At 37.7% G+C, this 22,573-nt stretch overlaps 1 protein-coding gene across 2 annotated transcripts in view; it reads right to left on the bottom strand.

Annotated features, from left to right (window-relative positions):
* Positions 1-5,929, bottom strand: part of KLHL5 (kelch like family member 5) — a 35,286-nt gene extending 29,357 nt beyond the window's left edge. For both annotated transcript variants that reach the window (XM_079307191.1, XM_079307192.1), the window contains exon 1: positions 5,279-5,929. In XM_079307191.1, the coding sequence (XP_079163317.1) occupies positions 5,279-5,655 (377 nt within the window). In that variant the 5' untranslated portion in view covers positions 5,656-5,929. The remainder of the gene's footprint in view (positions 1-5,278) is intronic.
* Between the last annotated feature and the right edge of the window lie 16,644 nt (positions 5,930-22,573).

Below are 22,573 nucleotides of genomic sequence, written 5' to 3'. Positions count from 1 at the left end.
AGACACACAGAGATTGGCCCAGCAATTGTACCTGTAGCACTGTCAGATGGTTAAGGAGGAACATCCACCCTGTGAAGTGGAAAAGTAATGGAAGGATGGCAATAAGGAACCAAACCCCTTCCTGCCACCTACATTTCACACTTGGCCTGAGATGGCAAGAACAAAACCCAGCTAGTATAAGCATATGGGCATGCAGGGGAATAAAGTCATAGATACATGACCAATCCTATTGCACTCCTTGTGTCTGATAAGAGATCTAGCACATCAGAAGTCAACTGAAGTGAAAAGCAAGGGTGGATGGGGAAAAAAATTATTCCCGTCTGTATACATGAACACAGAAGATTGGGAAAACACAGGAATAGAGAAAGTGTAAAAGGAATGCATGGGCCTAGGAGATAAAGGAAATTAGTCCTAATTATGTACACTGTGAAAAGCACGTTTTCTTGCTCACAGTTCTTTGGCTGACTACTACTTAGTTTTCAACAATGCAGGCAACTTTTAAAGTTGCCTGGATCTACCATAACATTCGGAAGGATATGGTTTCACAAGATTTGAATCCCGAGGCCTGCTTCCACAAAGATGGCACAAACCGAGCAGCATGCTTGGGGCTATATCCACCATGAAACTTATTTCACTCTTTGGTGTAAGATACTCATTTCAAGACAGAGCTCCTCAAAACTGAAGTCTAAATTTCCAACAGAAGATTTTCTATAATGGGGAATGCTGTGGTTTGGTCTTGGGTTACATTGTATGTTTTGGTTTGGGGCTTTTTTTGCATGTACCCAGGAAGCTAAAAAAGCCAAGCAATTGGTACTTAATTCAGAGCTAAATCTAATAATGCATCTAGAAATTAGATACCTGCCTACTGATTTCCCTTGGGGGACCTTATGTTAAATGTTCTTGCTGAAGCTGTGATTAGCCATTTGTTTATTGTCAACTTATCCCTGTTCCCCATATCCCACCAGCCACTTGTTCTGCTCCACCAGGGACCCTCTGACAGGCTGGAACAAGTATTCTTTGTGGCCATGTTGGAAACTGAATCAGGGGTTCATGCAAAGATGTAACCATGTAACCATGGACAGCATTATATTGGCCTGCTGGGTGGCATTCTCAATGGAATGAGCAAGAAGCTCTGTGAAAACAGTTCTTTAACCAGAGGCCCTGAAAAGCAAGAATAGAATTGGAAAGGTCGCTGGTCAATACACAAATACTTAGGAAATTATTCTGTATCTCCTTATCACAATTTAGCACATTCTCAATTGGGATAATATGTTGTGGTTTTTTCTGGTTTGTTTGTTTGGTTGGTTGGTTGGTTGGTTGCACTATATTTTAATCTATATTCATCAAAGTAACTCCATTAATAACAATTTTTAAAAATTACATGCTATCACGATTTTACTTAAATTACAACCTTATGAAGTGTTTTGCAGATAGAATGGAAGAAACAACAAAGGAAAAAGCTTTCAAAGCCAGCACCTGCTGGATCACAACCTCACTGGAGATATTTCCAGTCTCAAAACTGCACACGTTTTCCATGCAGAACTCAGTCATCACTCTTGTTCAATAAGGAAAAACAATTGTGGTGGTGTCTGGTTTTCAGTACCCACAATAAAGCATGTATTTAGGACACAACAGAGTCAAGCCTAGTTTTCCCCCTCATCTAAAGATGTTCAATCCCATATCTATCCTCTAGGTAGTAACTTACAGACCATTTTCCATTATGAAGGAGCAGAAGGAAAGAAAGACTAAGGTTCAGTGGTCCATAAAGAGAACATGAAAGAGATAGTCTAATAGTATATGGTATTTGCAAAAAAAAAACCAAACCAAAAACCAAAAAACAACAACAACAACAAAACCCCACAGAAACAAACAAACAAACAAAAACAAAAAAAGCCTAAATCTATTTGTACCAGTTACTCCATGCCTGCATATGAAAAATCTAAATGCCCCTCCTTCCACAAACTTTGTGAATCTTTTTCCAGGTCCATTTGCCACAGCAATGAAATTTGGGAGAATTCGTAAAGAACTGACTCCCTCAGTGAGTCTGAGGTGAAAGAAAATACATACCCAAGGATTCTGCAGCTTGAAAACTCAGGGTGGGGAGGCAGACTTAGATTGGAAGTTACAGCACACTAACTCCAAGACTGATCATACAGAGCAATATTGCAGAGCTACTACCACCCAATGCATTCAGACTTATAACTGCAGACATTTTACTAAATTGTTCAAGTTAGCACACAGCTGATGAATTCTGGAACCTGCTTGTATTTAATGTTCAAATATAAATATACATTTTATACTATGTTTTAATACATTTCCCTACTTCAATCTACAATAAAGTAATTCCAGTATTTTAATGCATGCCTGGATGAAATGAACCAGATACAACATTCTGCACAGGTATGCTCTAGGTATTTGCAGCTTTATTTTCACCATGCCTTTGAGGTTTGTAGATTGCTGCTGAGGCGCTAAAAAAAAAAAAAAAAAGTTAAGAAGAACAAATCTAATGCTAATAGGCTTACACTTTCTATATAAGTGTCTGCACAGCTGTTGGCGAATTCTCAAAAGTGTACAAATCCAAAAGGATGATCATTGCCTCAGGGATGCAAGACAATTAAGAAACAGCATCAATAGAGGAAATCTAGGAGATGAAAATATGCAGAAGAATTCAAAACTCACTGTCCCAGTAAACAACCATTCAAGCTAATGCTGGTTACAAGTGACAAATAGGAGTATGATGTGAACAGTATTACAACTGACTAGCTCTGATTCTTGAATCTGAATGATCTGTCTGCATCTCAGATGCAACCTTCGTCAAAGATCTGGTACCAAACTTGGATTTGAGCTCTATACTGACACCAAACTAATGTGACAGCAGGTCTCCTCTAAATGAATCCCAGAATCATCTAAATGATGCCATAATGACAAAGATCTGATCTAAATGCTTTTCTACTTGTGAGCAGGCAAAGAGGAAGGACTTGATACAAACAAAGCAGTAGATCTGCTTCTGTTACCTCATGTTTTTAGGGCTTGTAACTGGGCATTATGCTACAGAGAAGAACAGGAGTAAGGTAACTCTGTAGCTTCTACAAAAGTTTTTTTAAAAGGACTTTTTCATGAACACATTTTATTTGTAAAGGAGGTAACAGGGTTTACACATGGGAAAAAGAGCTCTTTGAAAACTACATAGATTAAAGCATTGGTATGGGGTTGTTTTCCTCGAGTCAACACATAAGAAGCCATATTTTAGACTACAAAGAAAAGGCATTTAATTAAGTTCTTAATATCAGAAAAACTCCAGGTGTTAGGCAGAATTATGTAGTCTGCCCAAGAGCTTATACATTCTTAACAAACGAAGTAAACAAAACATGGTTTAAGTCCCCATAAGATGGAGATACAGAGACAATACCCTGTTATTAAATATTTAATAGCATGTTTTAAAACACAAAATATAAAGCAACTTCCTATGTTGCCATTAGTTACATATTAAATTGCACTGACACTGAACTCAAAATTTACCTAAATCGTTTATTTTAAAGCATATAAGTAAACATTAGCAGGAATTAGAAGACAGTAACAGAAATACAAAATCCTCTAGATGCTACACATGATCAAGCACATAATTTAAAAGATACTTCTAATTTACTAAGTTCAAATTCTTCGTGCATTTTCTGTAATATACAACTGTCTGCAAAAAAACCCCAAAAGACCCCAATAAACCATGACTTTTTAAAACCTCTTAAATAAATAAATGCAACTGTCCAATTCTACAAAGTAATAAATGAGTTTTGCCATAATTTTCTCATAATTAAGACCAAATTTTGTAAGATTTTCAATTGACACATCTGTCTTTTAAAATTACGTGCTTTTTTTCCCCTACAGTGATTGCCTTGCTATGAAGAGAATATCCTAACTGGGACAATGCTGCAAGTAAAACTTTCCCATCACAAATATATATTGCTGAAATAGAAGGTGATGTTATACCTGTATCATATCCAATGATACAGCTATTTAAAAATTCACATCTGAATGTCATTTAAAATGGGTTCTCTTTAGTGGTATGTTACTTACAGCTACATAGTTGTTGCAGCACGGTGAGATTGCTGTTATGATGCAGCAGCATGTAAGATTTCCCTTCCCACTAATTCTAGTATTTTCACATGTGGTGATGAAAGCAAATACACTGTTTTTACTTCTAGGCAATTCTACTCTCCTTCCTTTCCTTGAATCTTTAAAGGTCATACAATAAACAGCATTTATATTATGGACTACTTTGCCTTCCCACTAATTTGATTCTTCTCCTAAGGAATGAAAAACACTAAACTGCTATAAGTAGATTGATTTGCCCTTAATAGCCCTTATTAAACAGGGTACTCTTTTAAGTAGTCACACTTTCTGAAATGTCACATCAGTGCAAAGCTATCTTAAAAGCGAGAAAGCAAACATCATACAATTTTCTGAAATGGTAAGCTATTATGCACAACATGAACTACAAAACAGGAAAAATACTTTCAGTGAAGTATGACTGACTTATGCAGTAAACGAAATAAAATAATTTAACTGTTATTTTGCAAGACAGGTTATTAACTTGTCTAATTTACAGCATCTGGTAAACAATTTTCATTCAAGAACAAGTTTTACAGTTTCATCTTTAGTAACGATGTGTTAAGAAAAGAATACCAAAACATCTTTACAGATGCACTAGAAACATTTTTTCTTTTTATGTCAGATGCACAGTTTAATACAACCAAATGGGTTGCTGCAATCACTTTAAAGCACAAATTGATTGACTTTCAACAGACGTATTTTTTTCCTTTGATTTATAGCGGAAGTGTATTTTTACAGTTCATTCTCCATCTTCTATAGACACACATGGAAACATGAGGTCAGAATCAGAAGAAACTTATATTTTCATAATCTACTCCTAACTGACATAACTAAACAATCAGTAGCACTTCAAAATAATGTAGAAAGCATTCTGTAACATTACCGTGTAATGGGCAGTACCTTGTCCATAGCAGCATGTACTAGTACACTGTTTAAAACACAAGCACATCCACATCCATGCTTATGCTTGTTTATCCACACTGACTGCCTTTTAAAAAGGTCCTAGTAAACACACAGAGCCTGATTATAATTAATATTCTGTTTCTGATGCACAATAGCTGCTAGGTTTCTGAAACATTTTAGTTCAGAACAAAAGCTGATCTATATATGCGTGCTAACTACAAACATGAAATGAAAACACTTTTCTCACAATAAGAAAGTAATAATTAACCTGCACGAGCTGCTGTCCGATTCATTTTCTTCTTCACTTGCTCTATCATCTGTTTCTTGTCTCTCAAGCCAACGTGCACCTCCACAGTCTTCTGCTGAGAATTCAAATGTAGGGATTTCTGAGGTGGATGCCATTGGCCAAAGAGGTGAATTCTGAAAATCCTGTTGGCTGGACCTTCTGTAACCAACTGATGTTAAATGTAAGTTACCCGAATCTAAAAACTTTGTGCCATCAGTTGTTACATTTTGTCCTCTATTCCAGAAGTCTTCCTGATGGTTTTCAATTGCAGAGTTAGGGGCTGATGCCTGATGACCAAACCACCTCCATCTGATTTTTAAAATCTGCTTCACGTCAAACTCTTTACGAGAACCAGACATTCTCAGTGAAAGCCAGCGATCGTCTAGGCAACAGGGTAAGAAGCAGCACACATAAAAGAAGATTTGTGCACCCAACCAAGACAAGAGAAACACATGCTCTGCCTGTCTGTGGCAAGCAGATTTTCTACAGTAGGAGGGGAAAAAGCATTGCAATCACACAAAAAAGGCTTCTTGAACGTTATGTCATTTGAATATAAACAAAAGGCAACAGACAGTGAAAAACACTGACATAAAAGAGGAGGTGAAACAATCACCTTCATCAGAAAAAACATGCAAATCACTTCACCCTAAAAGCTCTGAGGCTGTTTCTGTTGCTGTCTCTGACCGTTAGGTTTCAAAAACACTAAACAATGTTCATTACAGCTCTATCAAGAGCTAAATACCACCCCCTTTTCTTAAACCACAAACAACAAACACAATTCCTATATTGTATCTTACAATCTGTTTCTTATTCTGTTAACTCTTGCTACTACAGAGGGGAAAAATGGCAAAAATCAAATTAAATTTCTTCTACACTGCTAAAAAAAATTTACAGAGAATAATTAAAACCAACCAAAGATAACTGATTATGCTGGGGAGAAACTGAACTGTAAATAATTCTTTTTTCCCATTACAGGACATGAACTGACTTAAAAAGGACAAGAACAGCCTTGGAAGGCTCAAGGGACTAGTAGTGGAGGCTATAAAGCCTTTCATCTTGATGTGCTTTGATTAAAATCTAGGTCTGCAGTAACTGAAAATTTCTATCTGAAATGAGCTAATGGTTTCCATTCACTTAGACATCATTAAAACTGAAAGCAAGAAAAAGCAAATTGGTCACTGCAAGACACCAGACAAACCCCTGCAAAATAAACAACATAAGATGACTACTCAAAAAGCTTCTTTCTAATCATATACTACTCAAAAAGCTTCTTTCTAATCATATACTATCAGCTGTTCCACATCACTTTAGAAGTACTGTGATGGAACAGTGAAAAAGAGAGATGCATACTTTTGAGACAGAACTCCCTCTAGGATTGGTAATTTACATAACAACTTAAAATATCCAACAAAAGTTTTTACTCAAATGAGGAATAGAAAGCCTAAAGCACAAAAGGAACAATGACCAATTCACAGTTCCCATGAAAACCAGCCTATTTCCTCTCTGACATAGGAAACTAATTAGGTATAAAATGCTGAAATTTATTTCAGTCTCATGCAAATTGTAATAACAATTCTCAAACAAAAAAGAGGCACTAGATTTTATTAGTCCTTGATACACAGGTCTGTGTCTTGAGACTTTACAACTTAGTCTGTTCAATTCTCCAGGATACATGTGCAATAAATTTACAAGAAGTACTACCCTACAGTTTTCACCAAAATTGAAAGCCACTCTCGCTCAGATGAACATAATCAACTCCAAAATATGGAATCTTGTAATTATGATACCTGCAGTATTCTTTAAACAGGTTATATGCAGAGTCCACATGTAAACTTAAACAGTGCCAAATTTTACCACCCCAAACCCAAACGCTTGTTTCAAACTCAGTGCCAGGAGAATACCAGGAGAATGCTATTTTCTGAGGAAACACAATGCTAGAAGTGCTAGTTGTAACCTGGAAAGCTCACCCATCATTGCTCAGAGCTCAGTTATTTATCTAAGTGCTTCTCACAAACACTAGCAAAAGCTCATTTCTACAGGAACTGCATTCCAGCTGTTTCCACAGAGGTGCACTTCAGAGTGTGTACCCTGATGGCATCCTGGCCTACCTGAAGCCAAATACTGAGATCATTGCAGCATATCCAGAAAACAGCTGAAGATACGTTGGATGCAGGATGATTAAGGAAGCAAATCTATAAAGCTCTTGCCATAATTTAAACACCGAAAGACAGGGAAATACTTAAGAAAGGATTAATGTTTTAATATATTAGCATGATAATTGTATGGATGTTTAACCAAAATTATATGACATGAAGACCCTATTAATCTTGTACAAATACAGCTAATTATTAAATGCTTAACTGTAGCATCAAAACACCATCATTTGTGTAACTGCAAGTTGAGTGAAACTGGAGTAAGGCTTAAGAAGTAAAAACTTAAGAAGTAAAAACAATGGCATCTTTTTATTTATCCTCTCCTGTTTTGTATTGATACCGGGTGTTCATCAAGGGTGAATAAGTAGGACAAGCAACCAAACCAGTAATATCTTAATTATCCATTTAACAATAAAAAGTAAGCTTTAAATACCTTTATTTCTGCTGGTATGGTAAATCCATTATACATAAGGAGTGACCTGGATTCTCATTTTTGTATAACAGACTCATTTAAAATTCAAGCTGTCCCAGTACAAGTCTACTCAGACAGTGGCAGATTTGTGATTCTAGTGCTTTTTCAGCACTTTTCATTGATTTACTGGCAAGACCAGCCCAATTACTGCTTTTCTTTGGCTATGAAGCTATGGGCTCAAACAGAGATTAGAAAACAAAATGTGCTGTAGTTTTAACAGATCAAACCACAAAACTGTTTTATATTCTCTTTCATTTTTCAAGATTAAAGAAACTCTTGCTCCTCCACACAGTCTCAAAATTACAGTTCTGCACAGAGCGACTGCATAAATATCTAAAATATTTCTCTGTTTCATAGGAACATTTGTATTATAGATGACAAGATAAGACAAGTGCCAGTTAATTCTTCAGTTTAAATTGACAGTATTCATCAGCAATAACTGAGGGTCTCTTGTTCTGGACAATCTTTGCTACTATGAATAATGTCATATATCTTATCAGATCCCCAGCCAGGAGTTAACAGACTTTTGAGGAGATCTCAAACAAATCCAAACGTGCACCCACTACAGCCTCCCATCCCACATCCTTCTAAGGCACTAACACATTTCTGAGAAACCTGCTAAAACCATCTTAGTCAACCACAGTACACACAGACTTGGTAAGGATTCTGAAATATTTTTCATCTACTAAGGCAAAAGTCTCTGTTTATTGAGAAAACAACAGTGATTATATCCATTTTTACTGACCTTGAACACTGTTGCAGTTTCTATTTTGTGGTGAATCAAAATAACATTTCAAATATAAGTACACTGTCACCTTTGAGAACATAATTCTCTTCATATTAACAAGGTTGTGTAAACTTACTCTGAAAACAATTTTGAGAACTCTGATTTTTAATTGAACAGATTGATATTCCTTCAAGTGGAACACCTGAACATTTAAGCACATAATTTCTCTCATATGAAGAGCTTCACAAAGCTATAAATCCCTGCAGTTAGCAGTGGGGGACAGCTTCCCAGATTATGACTTGTGAACAAAAAGCAACATCTAAATAAATGCTGTATGTTAAATCTGAAACTGTGTAAATAAGTAACACCAAGAACATAGCACGACAGCTTTAGAAATTGCCCTTTTCAAAATCTTCAGACAGTTTATCTGCATAGAGATAAAAACCTTTTCTTTTTACTAACCAAAAAATTTACTACACTGATATTCTCCGATATTATATATATTTACTCATATAAGTGTTAAAGGAACATTGCAATCCAGTATAACTTGATAAATTTAAACAATTTTAGTCTTAAGATATTTCTACTGTATATTTCGAGGGAAGGTGTACTTCATACTTAGAGTTTATCACTGGAAAATATGGAAATATTATTATTTAAATAATAAGGCCTAGTGCTTTTGTTGATTGTGATTTTTCCTTTTTCTTGCCAAAGGAAATCAGTCAAATTTTCAAATAAACAAACATGTATATGGAATACTTTTTGGAGGAACTTTTAAGATGTAAATTTCAACACTACTTTTCAGGGTAACATTTTTTCTGTCACTGCTATGATTTGGCTCCCAGTCCTTTAACCACTCAACTTCAAGGCAATTCAGATGGAATATCTTCAAGGTATTTAGTGTGTCAGACGAATTTTAAATGGGGCCATAAAAGCTCAGATAGTCCTCAGAAGATATTAATGATCTTTCAAAGTGCCAATTAAGAATGCAAATGTCAAAATAATTACATAAACTTTTTGTTGTGACTGCAAGAGTTGTTTTTTGAAAAAATACTGCTTAACAAAAGCATTAAATATAAAAATATAAGTTTTAGACATAAGTAGACTCATTAAGATTTGAGAAAGTAATATTGTCAATGTTTAGTCATCCTTAACATCTATTTGAAAACATAAGAAAGGTTCACTGACCATAAGATGCTCATCAATTAATCAAATACATACTTACACCATTAAAAGGCATTCAAAATTTAACACTTTGAAAAATTCGATATCCAAACTTTAAAATATTAATTTAAGGCACTAATTTAAAATATTAATTTGAGGCATTAAAACTGCTCAAACAAATAAAGCTCAAACCGCTATAAACAAACTTCAATTCTGTTCAATTCAAACTGCAATTCTGTTTATAACTACATTTATGTTAGAAGAAGTGTTAAATATTTACTTTCTTTTTTCTTTCCTATTCCTGTGTTCCAGAATCAAAGTTACAGAAATAGCTCAACAGACTTCAGGAAGATTGCTACATTAATGCTTTTTGATTCTATAAAACAATAATCACTTCCTATCCCAAAGTTTTATATAATCTTCTACTTCTCAGTTATGTGAAAAGTGCCTCACTTCAGCAGCAATGGCACAGCTCATTCAGGAGAAAGAGAGGAAAACATCCTACTGACTTTATGTACTTAAATTCATTGTTCTGATTGGCAGAAATGAGCTGAGCAAATTACTGGTACTTCATTACAACTTTCTGCCACTTTGAATTGTGCATTTCCCTTGAAACACAAGGGAGCAGTCAGCTTAACAAGAGCATAAAAAGACCTGTACACAACAACAGTCTGGTTTGCTGTTTATTTTATTCACCTAAGAATGGAATGGGGAGCAAGAGAGACTTCCACATGTAGTACAACACTACTCTATTAGATCCAAGCTCAAATATCATACTGGTTCACACACAACAGAAGTTGTGATTCAAGACATTAGTATTTCTTTAAGATTAAAACATTAACATTGCTTTATTCAATTAATACTGAAGCATCATCAGGGACTGCACCATCTACAAGTAAATCCATAGTGTAGAGCTAGTCCTAAGTAAACAGCACAGAAAGCTTATTCACTCCCAGAAAATGAGTAATCCAATCCATCAGGTCAGATGCTGTTTTTAAGTTAAAACTTACTTGCAATACAAAATGGACAATGCTGTGAAGGGACAGTCCCTTAAAATGTAAAACCAGTTTTCTGTAATAAAAGGGTCAAGTAGCAACACAAAAAACGAAAACAAGCAAAAGATTCCCAGTTTATCCACTCCTGGAATACTGGTAGCACTAATTTTAGTGGAAACAAGGTAGTCATCAATTTAGTGATGGTAATAGTCCAGCACAAATCATCTCCTTTAGAAATGCCACTGTTAAGAGAGAGTGGTGAAAAAACGCTGTTCTGCAGACTTTTGAAGATGCCCTCCTGAAAGTAATGCCATTTTTTAGAACCAGTTTAGGAAGGTACTGCCTAATAAAGTCACAAAAGACCACAGAGGACAGATTGAAAGATTGAGGAAAATCAAAACAAAATAACAAGGAGATAGTTTCCTTTTCCAGGCAGATCTGCTGTGCAATATAGAGACAATATTTTAACATTTTTCCAAGACAGAAGCAGTGTTATTTCACCATGAAGTATTCAGATTTCCTCAAAAACTCACATAAAAATGGGTAAAGGATAACACTACCAATGTCAACAGCAGAGTGGACGTTTATTTAGTAAAATATGACAAGTATTCACAGTTCTACATTAGACACCATATAAAAATTCACCAAGTTATGACACATTAAAAAAACAGTGAAGAAGCAGATTTGCAAGTGATTAGGTAATGCAACATAGTACTCCATGCCAGACTACACAAACTTCTAAGAGAAATACATGGAGGTCTGTGGGCAAAAAGTTTACACTGTATTTTAAATGCCAAGCTATGCCATGCCACAGCTACTGAAGCAAAGCATTACAAGACACAAACTTAAGCATTCTAAATGAATCATTTAACTAAAAAACACCTCAAGAGACTAGTTTCTCTCTCAGTGAGGACTTCTGTTTAATTAGCAGCTTCAGTTAAGCCCATCCTCCAATTGAAACTTTAAGTTGCATAAGAAATAATATATGAAGATATCATACCTTATTACATATTTCTAAAACAAGTGGTGTGATTTCATGTGGAATTCCTTGTGTGCGATTGATCATTGCAGCTGAAAAGTAGTGTTGCAGAAAACAGGGTTCACAGAAAGACAACACACATGATCAAAGCATAATACCAAAAATCATCACACTAAAAGGCAGAATGTTTTATAGTAATCATATTAAAATTTATAAGTATGAAGATTAATGTTTATGAGAATCATAATGTCTCATAAATATGAAAAACAACTTCTAGTTTAAGAATCAATGTTGGACTTACAACATTTTGGAATCCAATTGTGCATAACAGATGTCAAACAGAACCTCTCATAAAAGAGCTTTCAATACCATGTGTCCACCTGGAGTTGAATCTCAGAAGAGGTATCACAGGTAACATAAAGGACTTGTCTAGGCACACAGATAGGTACAGGGATAACAAAAGAATGTCTAGGGAATGTCTTCTGTACATAGGCCTGCTGCTGAATGGGCAGGGCCCTGGTGACATGGGATATGGAAAAGGCAGAGGTATTGAATGCCCTCTGTCTTTACTAGCAATATTAGCCTTCAGAACTTCATCAAGTTCAACAAAGGGAAGTGTAAAATCCTGCACTTTGGAAGGAACAGCCCCACACTGTGGGCCACGGCCTGCATTAGGAGGGCTGCCAGCAAGTGAAGGGGGTGACCCTGCCCCTCTCCTCAGCAGTGTGAGATGTGGCCATACTGGAGAGGGAGTGCAGAGAAGGCCCATTAAAATGGAGAAGGGCTTGGAGCTTTCCTGTCTGGTGAAAGTCTGAGAGAGCAAAGATTGTTTAGCCTCGAGAAGACTCAAGGGAGTCTCATCAATGTGCATAAATATCTGAAAGGAAGGTTCAAAGAAAACAGAGACAAGGCTCTTTCAGGGATGTCCAGTGACAGAATGAATAGGCAACAACTCAAACACAACACCTAAACATGAGGAAAAACATTTTCACTGTGAGGATGACTGACTATAGAAAGGTTGTGGGGTATAATCAGATTGTGTGTACAGCCAGGTTGTGTGTACAACCCAGGAAGGTTGTGGGGTCCACATCCTTAGAGGCATTCAAAAGATGTCTGGACATGGTCCTGGGCAACTTGCTCTTGGTGATCCCTCTTGAGAAGAGAATACAATGTCTTGTAATACATGCTTTTATTACAAACATTGTAACTTGGTGATAGATTTTTCATGTTACAATAAGCTTCATAAAGTTGTAAAAGAAAGATTACTAAATTGGAGATGTTAACTAAAGGCTTTCATTGATTTTACTACTGATTTGGCTCAAGGAAATATTATCAGGGAAAAAAAAAAAAAAAAAGCAGAACAAAACACAATATATTTAACTACCCTCTTCACTCTAAAACAAAACTAGTCCACCATCTGGATCAATGTTGCTTAAAATATTATTTATCTGAGGCACAGAAGGAAAACCATCTTTTAATTCTATACTTGGATACTATTAAATCTCAGGTTAAGCTATACATCAAGTCACCGTATATTCCTAACAGTCAGAAAATTGGTTTCTTAGTTTCTTTATTCTGTATCCACAGTTTCATGTGAAAGTAACCTCAGATTCCCCACTGTGATTTATTTTACAAGCTCCTCTGACAATAACAACAGCTCTTCTGCATGTTTCACCTCACGTAGTCTCCCTTACTCCACATGCACTCATATCCTTCCCAACCAAGTACCAGAACAGGCAGGACAAGCAAATTCTTTGTCATATTCAGATCAAGGACAGGCTCATCAGCTGGCAGATCAAATAGTATTACCTATTTGGCCTTTCCTACCTACCCATATTTTCAAAACTTTTCAGGAATTTAAACCCAACAAGGGCTCCATTCTGTCAGAGTTTGAGTGAAATTGGCAAGTAGACAGAAAGATTATTAGGGAAGAACTGACTAAACCACAAGACATAAACCAAACTTGCCTGAGGAACTTACAGACTCAAAACCTGCCTATCTTTTGCTTCTGAGTGTGCACAAGTGCCTTAGCTGGGTGGCTACATATCGCCTAAGCCCAGTATTTATAAACAAAGTAGAACAGAAATCAACACAAAAGCTGACTGATTGTACAAACACAGCTCTCAGCTCCTACTCTTCCACTGTTGTGTAAAACAGAAATGAGTTTAAGGATAGAGGCAACAATGGCAGAAATCTGACCACTTATTAAAGCTTTAAATCACTGAAGGAATTCCAGAGTTAACTGTTCTGCTATCCTAAACAGCTAACTGATGCCATCCCAGTTACCTTACCCCTGGTTTTAAAGGAACCACTAAATGTTTCCTGCTATACACAGAGAGCAAGAAGTAGACACCAGCAATATAAATAAAGTTCCAGGAAGAACACAGGATACTGTTGACACTGCCAGGGGCATCAGGTCCATTACTGAAGTAATATGCTCAAAAAAGGGAGAAATCTTGAATCCAGATTACTAAACTGTCAGAAGGAAAAAGCATAATTGATAACAAAATTATTGTTTGCTTAGTATATGTTTTTTCCATTCTCTCATATTAACTCTGGCCATTTCTTAAGAGAAATAGAAAACAATGTGTTGTACCATTGCATGTAGATCTCCTTAGATTTAGGTGGTCTGCAATCATTTGTCCATCACTCTTCTTCATTAGTTCAAAGTTCTAAAAATTCTTTACTTAGCTTTCAGTATTTGTAAAAATTATTTTTCATTCATTGAGCTTATAAGTTTTCAAACAACCATAATGTTTGAATATTCACTGAAACGATCACTTAATCTGGTTTAAATACAATTGTTCTTGAGTTGAACCTTCAGACAATTTCTCATGCAAAAGTGTAACTTAGGTTTGTATCTGTTTTACAAAAACTATCAGGAAGTGAGAGGAAGTACAAAGTGAAGCTATATTACTTATCTCTTGATCTACCCACATGTTTATAAACTCATAGACTAATTGTAGTTAATTACTTTTACTCCCTTGAAAAATACTTTCAAGTTTAAAATGCCATGGTGCCTGGTGAAGATCCTGCCAAGCCATATCAAGTTATGATAACATTACAAAATGCCCTACCTACTTAATGCTCTCACTATAGTTTGAATGCAAAAGCTTGTGATTACATTTACATTCATTTATTCAAAAATATAATTTCCCACACTGCATGTAAAAGAGCAAGACTTAAACTTTGATTTCATCATTGGCAAGGATGAAGTGATCATTTAATAATCAAAAGTATTTCTTTTTAGAATATTAGAATACATTTTATCTATCTACTGGACAAATGCATATGGATCTAATGAATAATCAACAAATCCACAGCATCTTCACAGCAACTGTCAGGTGGATAGGTTATTCGTGCAAAAATCAGCATAAAACATTACAGGTAAGAACTTGCTTGCAAGCAATCCAACCATCAAAACCACTGATAAAAATCTCCTACATCTCCTCACCACACACACACTACTTGTAAACTTTTAACTTACTTGCTAATTCAGCCATATGACTATTTGTACTTTTTACAGTTCAGGTTAGTAAACCTCTATGGACCTGAATCTTGTGTTACTCTACACCATGAATATTATTATATGACACAGGTGCTGTGAATATTTAATCTGTTTTAAGGGCATACTTCAGCCTCGTTTTGACAAGTTCTATTGGTTGTGAGATCAAGGCTACAGTAAATCCCAGAATGGTGTGAACTTTTTAATTTGTAATGAATGATACTACTTCCATCCAAATCAACTCAAATCTGTTCTAGACAGACCATATCATCAGGTCTTTTATTAAGTTCTTTTCAACAGAGTCAATACAATGTATATTTGCTGTGTGACAAAACCATGAGCTAAGGCAGTGAGACAAGCCTATTCACAAGCATTTTCAAAGAAATCAAGCCAGTACTCACCCTACCTTAAATTTCACTGTTTTACAAAAATATTCAGTACAATTTTGGGAACAGTCTTCCATTTACTCTGAAAATCTCATGGATGCTCTTGGAAGAATCCAAGCTACCACTCAAAAAGTTTTCTTTTAAGTATATCCTGCTGTTCCAGGAGACATCAGGATTTTTAACACCAGTTGCACAACTGCCGGAAGAGGTGACTAATTGGCAAAGTATTCCTCTGAACAGACTGAAATCAATAATCAGTTTCAAAGAATTTTGTCCTCTAAGAAAATGTCAGCAAAGTCCATAAGATACAATAAAAAATCAGCAGCCCTCCTTGACAATTAGCCATTCTACCCTGTAGTAGGATGGGAATAAAGACATATCCCAGAGTGATCAACCTTTTCAGTTCCTTCTGTTTGTAGTACATTTTGGCATTTGTTTCAAATGCCTTTCAAGTTTCATGACCACTGTAGAAAGGGTGGAGGTCAAGTATGCACAAATTCTGATAGCCTGCAGGAGGCAGGCTATTTTGGTATTTTGTGGAGCTACCACATTTTGAACTACTGCAAAGTAGTAAAAGCACAAAGCCTGTTCAAAAAGTAATTTCTGAGGAACCTTAGCAGTTCTAATAATTCTGAAAGCTCAAGGAAGTGTTGATATCCTATAAGGTGGAAGATACCAACAAGGATATGGATTGACTGAGGGAAACAATGTGACTGATCATGACATGACCAGGGAGAAACACCATCTTGCTTCTGTATTTGTATCACATGAATAAATTCCCAAGGAATTGATCAAGATTCCCAAAGCAGAAAGATCTCACAGTCGAGAAAGCAGATCTTTTCCCTTCAGAAAAACCTAGTATTTCTAAATTAATTGGATTGCTTTTGTCAGCCTCAGCACTTATTTTTCAGTACTATTTAACTTTATAGGGAGTTCAGATAAAGCTAGATTCTTGCATGTATTCATGCTTTCAGCATTCTTTTATCCTTTTCCTTTGTGCAAATGTCAAAGCTACTCCCTTTGAAAATTACTTTCGCTTGGAACAGTCTTAATACTTTCCTGCTAAAAAATGGAATAAAGCAAAGCCCAGTCAGTATTAAGTGATGAGATTTGATTGTGCATTTGGAGGGCCTTTATTCATAAGAATTTCTATAATGTAGTATTTTCTCTAACAGACTCAGTATCAATTTTCCTGTTTTTCCTATAATGATTAAAAGATTCAAAAGCTTCTCATGCATTTTGAAAAGAGCAAAATTGAACTTTACAGTAATGCTGACAGTCTTCTATAAAGCATGCTTTGATAAAGAGCACAAGTGTTGAAATCACATAAAAACGTCCAAACACTAGCATGTGAAGCCCACAAGAGCAAAGTCATTGCTGCTTATGCACATTTGCCAGAAAGAAACCTCTACAAGATGTCCTATATAACATAAGAAAAGGATGAATTTTCAGTTGTAAGGAATACCATGTACCCTTGTGGGCTAAAATCACATTCCTTGTAGCATAACTTACTGTTAGAACTGAGTAAATACAATACTTACCTATAACACCAGAATCATCAGTTGTTCAAAGAATCATGTAATTCCATTTGTCTTCCTCTCTCCAAAAATACTGAGGTAGCAGAAAAAAATCTAGAGGCAGAAAAATAACAGTACAAACAAGTAAGAACCACCCACTGGAGGAGAAAAACAAAGGAATAATCACAATAGTAGATTTTCTACTCTGTTCAGATAGAACTTCTTTCAATTTGTTTTGTGATTCTTACAACTACTAATAGGAAGTTCTAAAAGTATATCACTGCACAACTGCCACCTTAGTCCCTTCCACAACTTCAAGTTACATACCCATCAACAAAGACTCACAAAAAAGAGGAAATTAAAAAATGAAATGTGAATATGTAAACTCTCAAGAAACTGATTTACAAAGACAGTACTTCTTGGGAAAAAATATAACCTTAGTCCACTGTCACCTTTATTTTTGACTCCCTTCCCTGAGGGGAAAAGCAGTGAAGAACTGCTCTGATGCATGAAGCACTTAAGCAGAACACCAGTTCCAAAGAATAACATTGGTGAATAAAGCCAAGTACCACCACTAGACATGCTCCCCTAAATGGAGCAGCTCTATAAAAATTCACACTTACTGTCACAGTGGTTCTCAACCCTTACCTATTTACAGGCCACTAAAAATTTTCTTACCAAAGTTAGACTCAAAAAAAATCTAGCCTGCTGAAATAGTATGTGTGTCCTTTTGGCTCAGCAGCAAACAAATTACTATATGCACTGTGAAGTGAAAGAAAGTAACCATGATACCTGCATGCATAATGTGATACCTAATATGTAACTTCTCATGGTCTGATCTTTCTTACTAGCTTCAAGAACCTTGCAGTCTCTGAAGGGTAATACCACCTCATTCTTGCATCTGGAGCACATAACCTCATCTCTCCCATATGACTGTTTTTCAAGGCCATGCAGCCAAATAATACATGTGTCTATGGTCAGCACTGCCTTGCTGGTAACTTTGAATGAAAGATTCTATTCTTATGACAAAAAGCAAGCAGTGGATAGTCACGTTTGTAACTTCTGCACTTTTATACTTGGTAAGACTGCTGTAAGGAAAAGCAATTTAACTGCTATGGAAAGAGGAAAGTGTAAGAATTTTGTAAGGAAAATGTAAAATCATACTCTAATTCCTTAAGAGCTGTAGAAACTTTTAGTATTGGGTCATGTTACGCCTGATTAGGTAATCTTCTTTACCATATCATGAAACATTGAATTATATCAACAAAACCACAAGACATAAACATAAGCAAACAATAATCTTTTTAAAAGCAGGCGATACAAAAGTCCAGAGAGTTGGAGCAAGTCCACCAATATGAATTGTCATTGCTAGCAACAGCTTGCAATTACTGTTTGACCATAATGGTCTAATAGAACATTTTCTTCATCTTCACTCAAATTCTTTTCTATTTTAAATTAGCGAAATTAAAATTCTGTAAAACGCAATGTGCTAGTCTACTACCATGGTGTAAACATGTTGCCTTTGGTAGTGAACCTGCCCATGCAGAGGACATGACTGAGGGATGGAGGGTTCGATGAAGCTGACATATGGCAGAGGAAACAATATTTAACTCAGATTAGGGTTATTATTTATTATTATTATCTTGGTTTTATCTTGCTTTATGCTCCCTAGCATTGTTCAGCCAGCGGAAAATGGGAAAAACATAAAACGAGAATACAACCAGCCCTATCAGGAATGCTTCTATGAAGTTCAGTTTGGGTTTTTTTTAGATTTTACTTATTTTTATTAATCCACACATGCCCCTGGAAATTTCCAGGCAAAAATACCTTTATGAGAAATGATCAGATTATTTCTGGCAAAATTAATTAATTGCTCATGAAAATACATCGTGTGAACTGTTTTTAAAAAGGATCCACCCTTCCAGTACATAGAGTTTGTCCAGACAGAAGAGCTACATCAACATTACCATGAGTTCAAATTTTTATTCCCGTTTATGCTTGTAGAAGACTTGAGCAATAATTTTTTTCTTCAAAAGATGACCGCATTTGGAGTTTAGCTCATGTAATTTCATAATCAACTTTTAAGTAAAGGAAAGGAACAAAGCCAAGCCTTCCCTTCTTACTGTTCTGACACTGCTGCCCAAACAGCGACCACGAGCCTCGGGCGGCTGGGCTTCAGATGGGCTGTCCCGCTGCTCACGCAGCTCAACCAGTCCGAGCACAAAGCCCTAAGCCACAAAAACGCTTTAAGGAAAAACATAAACCAGTAATTTATATAATCAGCAGCTTTTTGATGTTCAACACTTATACTTCTTTTTGTTCCCCGTGTAATAACGCCGTTCCGTATGTAGTGAGTTGGCAGTCAGTGGCTGCTCTAATCTGTTCGACCAGTCTCAAATTTTTTTAGAAAACTGTTTTCCACTATTTCATACTGTAATGGTGAAGGCTGAGACTCGGGGTAGAGTCCGCGAGAGCTCTGTCAGTGCACTTCTACCAGGACTCCGCTCTGACCGCTTTGAACCGTGCCGGCCACGGCGACTGCCCGTCTTGGCGGGACCGGACCGGACCCGCGGCGTGTCCCGCTCCGCCCCGCCCGCTCGGGCTCCCGCCGGCACTGCCCGGCCGGGCCCCGCTCAGCCTGAGCACCGGGCAGACACCGGGCAGACACCGGGCAGACACCGGCCCCCCGGGCGGCGGCCGCAGCCCCGCTCCGCAGCGGGCCGGCAGGCGGGAGCCCGCTGGCGGTGAGGGCGAACCCGCCCCCACCCCGGCAGGCGCCGGCCCTCGTTCTCCTCCTCCTCCTCCTTCTCGCTTTCTTTCTCCTCCCCCTCCCGGCAGCCGCGGCCCCCTCCCCTCGCTGCCGAGCCCCCACCGCCCTTCTCACCTCTCGCGGTCCGGGAAGGGGGCGCGGCTGGGAGGGGGCGGAGAAAGAAAAAAAATCGCAAGGAAGGCCCCCGCACCTTCTCCCGTCCCCTCCCGTGCCCTGTCCTCCCGGCCCGCCCGGCGGCCGCCAGCGTTCCCGCTCCGCCGGGAGCCGCGGGCACTGGGCGCTCCCGCCCGCCGCTGTCGCGTCCCCGCGGCCCCGCTCGGCCCCTCCCTGCGCTCGGGCGGCCCGGAGGGGCGGGGCCATTCAGAGACACGCCCCCTCCGCGCGGGCCCCTCCCCCTGCCCGGGGCGGGAGTGGCGACTGGCCGCGAGGGGCGGGGCGGGGCGGGGCCGCTCCCCTCAGGCTGCGCCGCGCGCCCCCTGCCGGCGGGGTGGGGGCAGCGGCTGAGGAGACGGTGTCCGCCTCATCTTGTCCCTGGGTGCTTTGTCTTTCTTCCAAAAAACACAAAGCGAAACATTTCCGTGGCTGCCCCATTTAAGAGAAATAAACCTGTGGTAGTACACACGGTAATACACACTGCAGCCTCTCGCACCTCTCAGGACCCTGTAGTCAATGCTGAGGCCTGACCGCCTCATGCAAACACATGCAGCCTTTCCTGCCCTTGCCACCAATGCCTTACCAGTGACCGCTGCCATCCAGAGATTGGATAATTTTCCAATTTAATAGACTGTGTGACAGTCAGATGCACCTCCAACTGCTCAAACTGATTTAAGGGTGCAGGAGGCCATTGCTGAGGCGTGGAGGTGCAGGTTTGATGTGGTAATGGGATATAAAGTGCTTGCTGTGCCTCGTTCTGTGTGTAAATATGGCCTGCGTGGCTGTGCGCTTCACATGTATGGCCGTTCTCATCCCGGCTGCCATTAAATGACTGAGCCGGTTTTAACTAAACTTGGCAGAAGGATGCGGTTTTCAAAGATGCTAGTTGCTCCAGCTGTGTAAAAATTACTAGCTAGGTGGAGGGAAGATTGCTCTCAAATAGAAAACTTGTCTTTCCCAGTTTGGTGTGTGGCCAGCCCACACACATACTTGATTCAGCCAGTTCACACACACAAACACACAAACACAAAAATACACACAAACACACACAACAACACACACACAACACTGCCTGAAGGTAGCAGTGTCTGAAACTTACCATGTCCCTGAGAGATGTGCAGACAGATCATACATGGGCACTCTGAACTCAGAAATAAAACTAACATCTGCCATCACAATAGGCCTAAAAAATACATGCCCCATTGGCTTACTGCAGAGTTCTTGGAAGCCGCCTTCTGTAGCATCTGATGTTCAACATATTCCACAGGTTAATATTATATCAGCCTGAGCTCAGAATCCTATAGGTGGAATCCTATAGGGCAATATCTGTTCTGACCTTGGGCACTACCATCAGTGGTGACAGTCTGTACCAGAAAGAAGCAGATACACGTAGTACTTGAAAAGTCCTCCTGCTGTTTCCCAGTATTTTCTTGGTTTCTTCTGGACAGATAGGACGGGTGAACATCACACAACACTGAAAACAGGAAAAGATAAGTAACTGGTATGGAAGATACTTAAGGAACAATGCAAATTAGCAAAATCAAAATAGAGCTAAATTCCTAATGGATGGCATATAAATAGCATAATGTGTTCCTTTCAAACTCATACATATGATTTTTTGTATCCTACTGCTTCTATTATACCATACTGTCAAAAAATCAGAGTTAATATTGTTTTCATTTCATTACTTTCCTTGCATGCACATGCTACATTTAAAATATTATATTAAAAAATTTATATTCACTACAACTTCATTAGGACTTTTTCTATAGAATGAATACTGTATTTGCTTCTACTTGCCTTACTCTTCTTCTGAGATAACTAAATGACAAGAAGAGCCTCTTGAGTTTGTAGGGCATTTCTTATTTTAATTTCAACAGTACTACTTCATTTGAGTAGTACTCAATATTTAATGGCTTGTGGGAAAAATACTTCAGAAGACATCTTTCTGAATTAATGAAATTCTTTATACTGCATTACTCTATATTTGACTCAAGTTGTTTGTTTTTATATATGAATTATTCAGAGTACTTTTATTCAGAACATTTCAGAAATGTTCTTTGCAGTCTCATCTCTAAGAATAATTTGTAGACTATTATGGTGGTTGTCAAAATTAAACATTTTTAACTGGAAAGTTTAGCTGAAAAATTGTGACTATGATGTATAGAAATACCAATGGCTCTATCCAGTCTTCTTATGGTGTAATGAATAGTAAAATGCAAACTGAAGACACTTGACAGATTGGTAACACATCTGCCATCTTTTATGAATATAGCAGCAGTGATAATATGAACAACTCATCCTCAGTTCATTGTACTTAGTATATCACTGACTGATGTATTAAAAACTTTAGATTGTAATGATCAAATCAATAGTCTATTAAAGCCTGAAAGATTCTCTATTACATAACATTATCTTCCACCTAGACCCATGCAAATGTATATAAATAAAGCAAT

Source organism: Erithacus rubecula (genome assembly GCF_903797595.1).
Source record: "Erithacus rubecula genome assembly, chromosome: 5".
NCBI classification, from domain to species: Eukaryota; Metazoa; Chordata; class Aves; order Passeriformes; family Muscicapidae; genus Erithacus; species Erithacus rubecula.
Note: the sequence above shows the minus strand (reverse complement) of the source record. Positions and strands in the feature narration are given on the sequence as shown.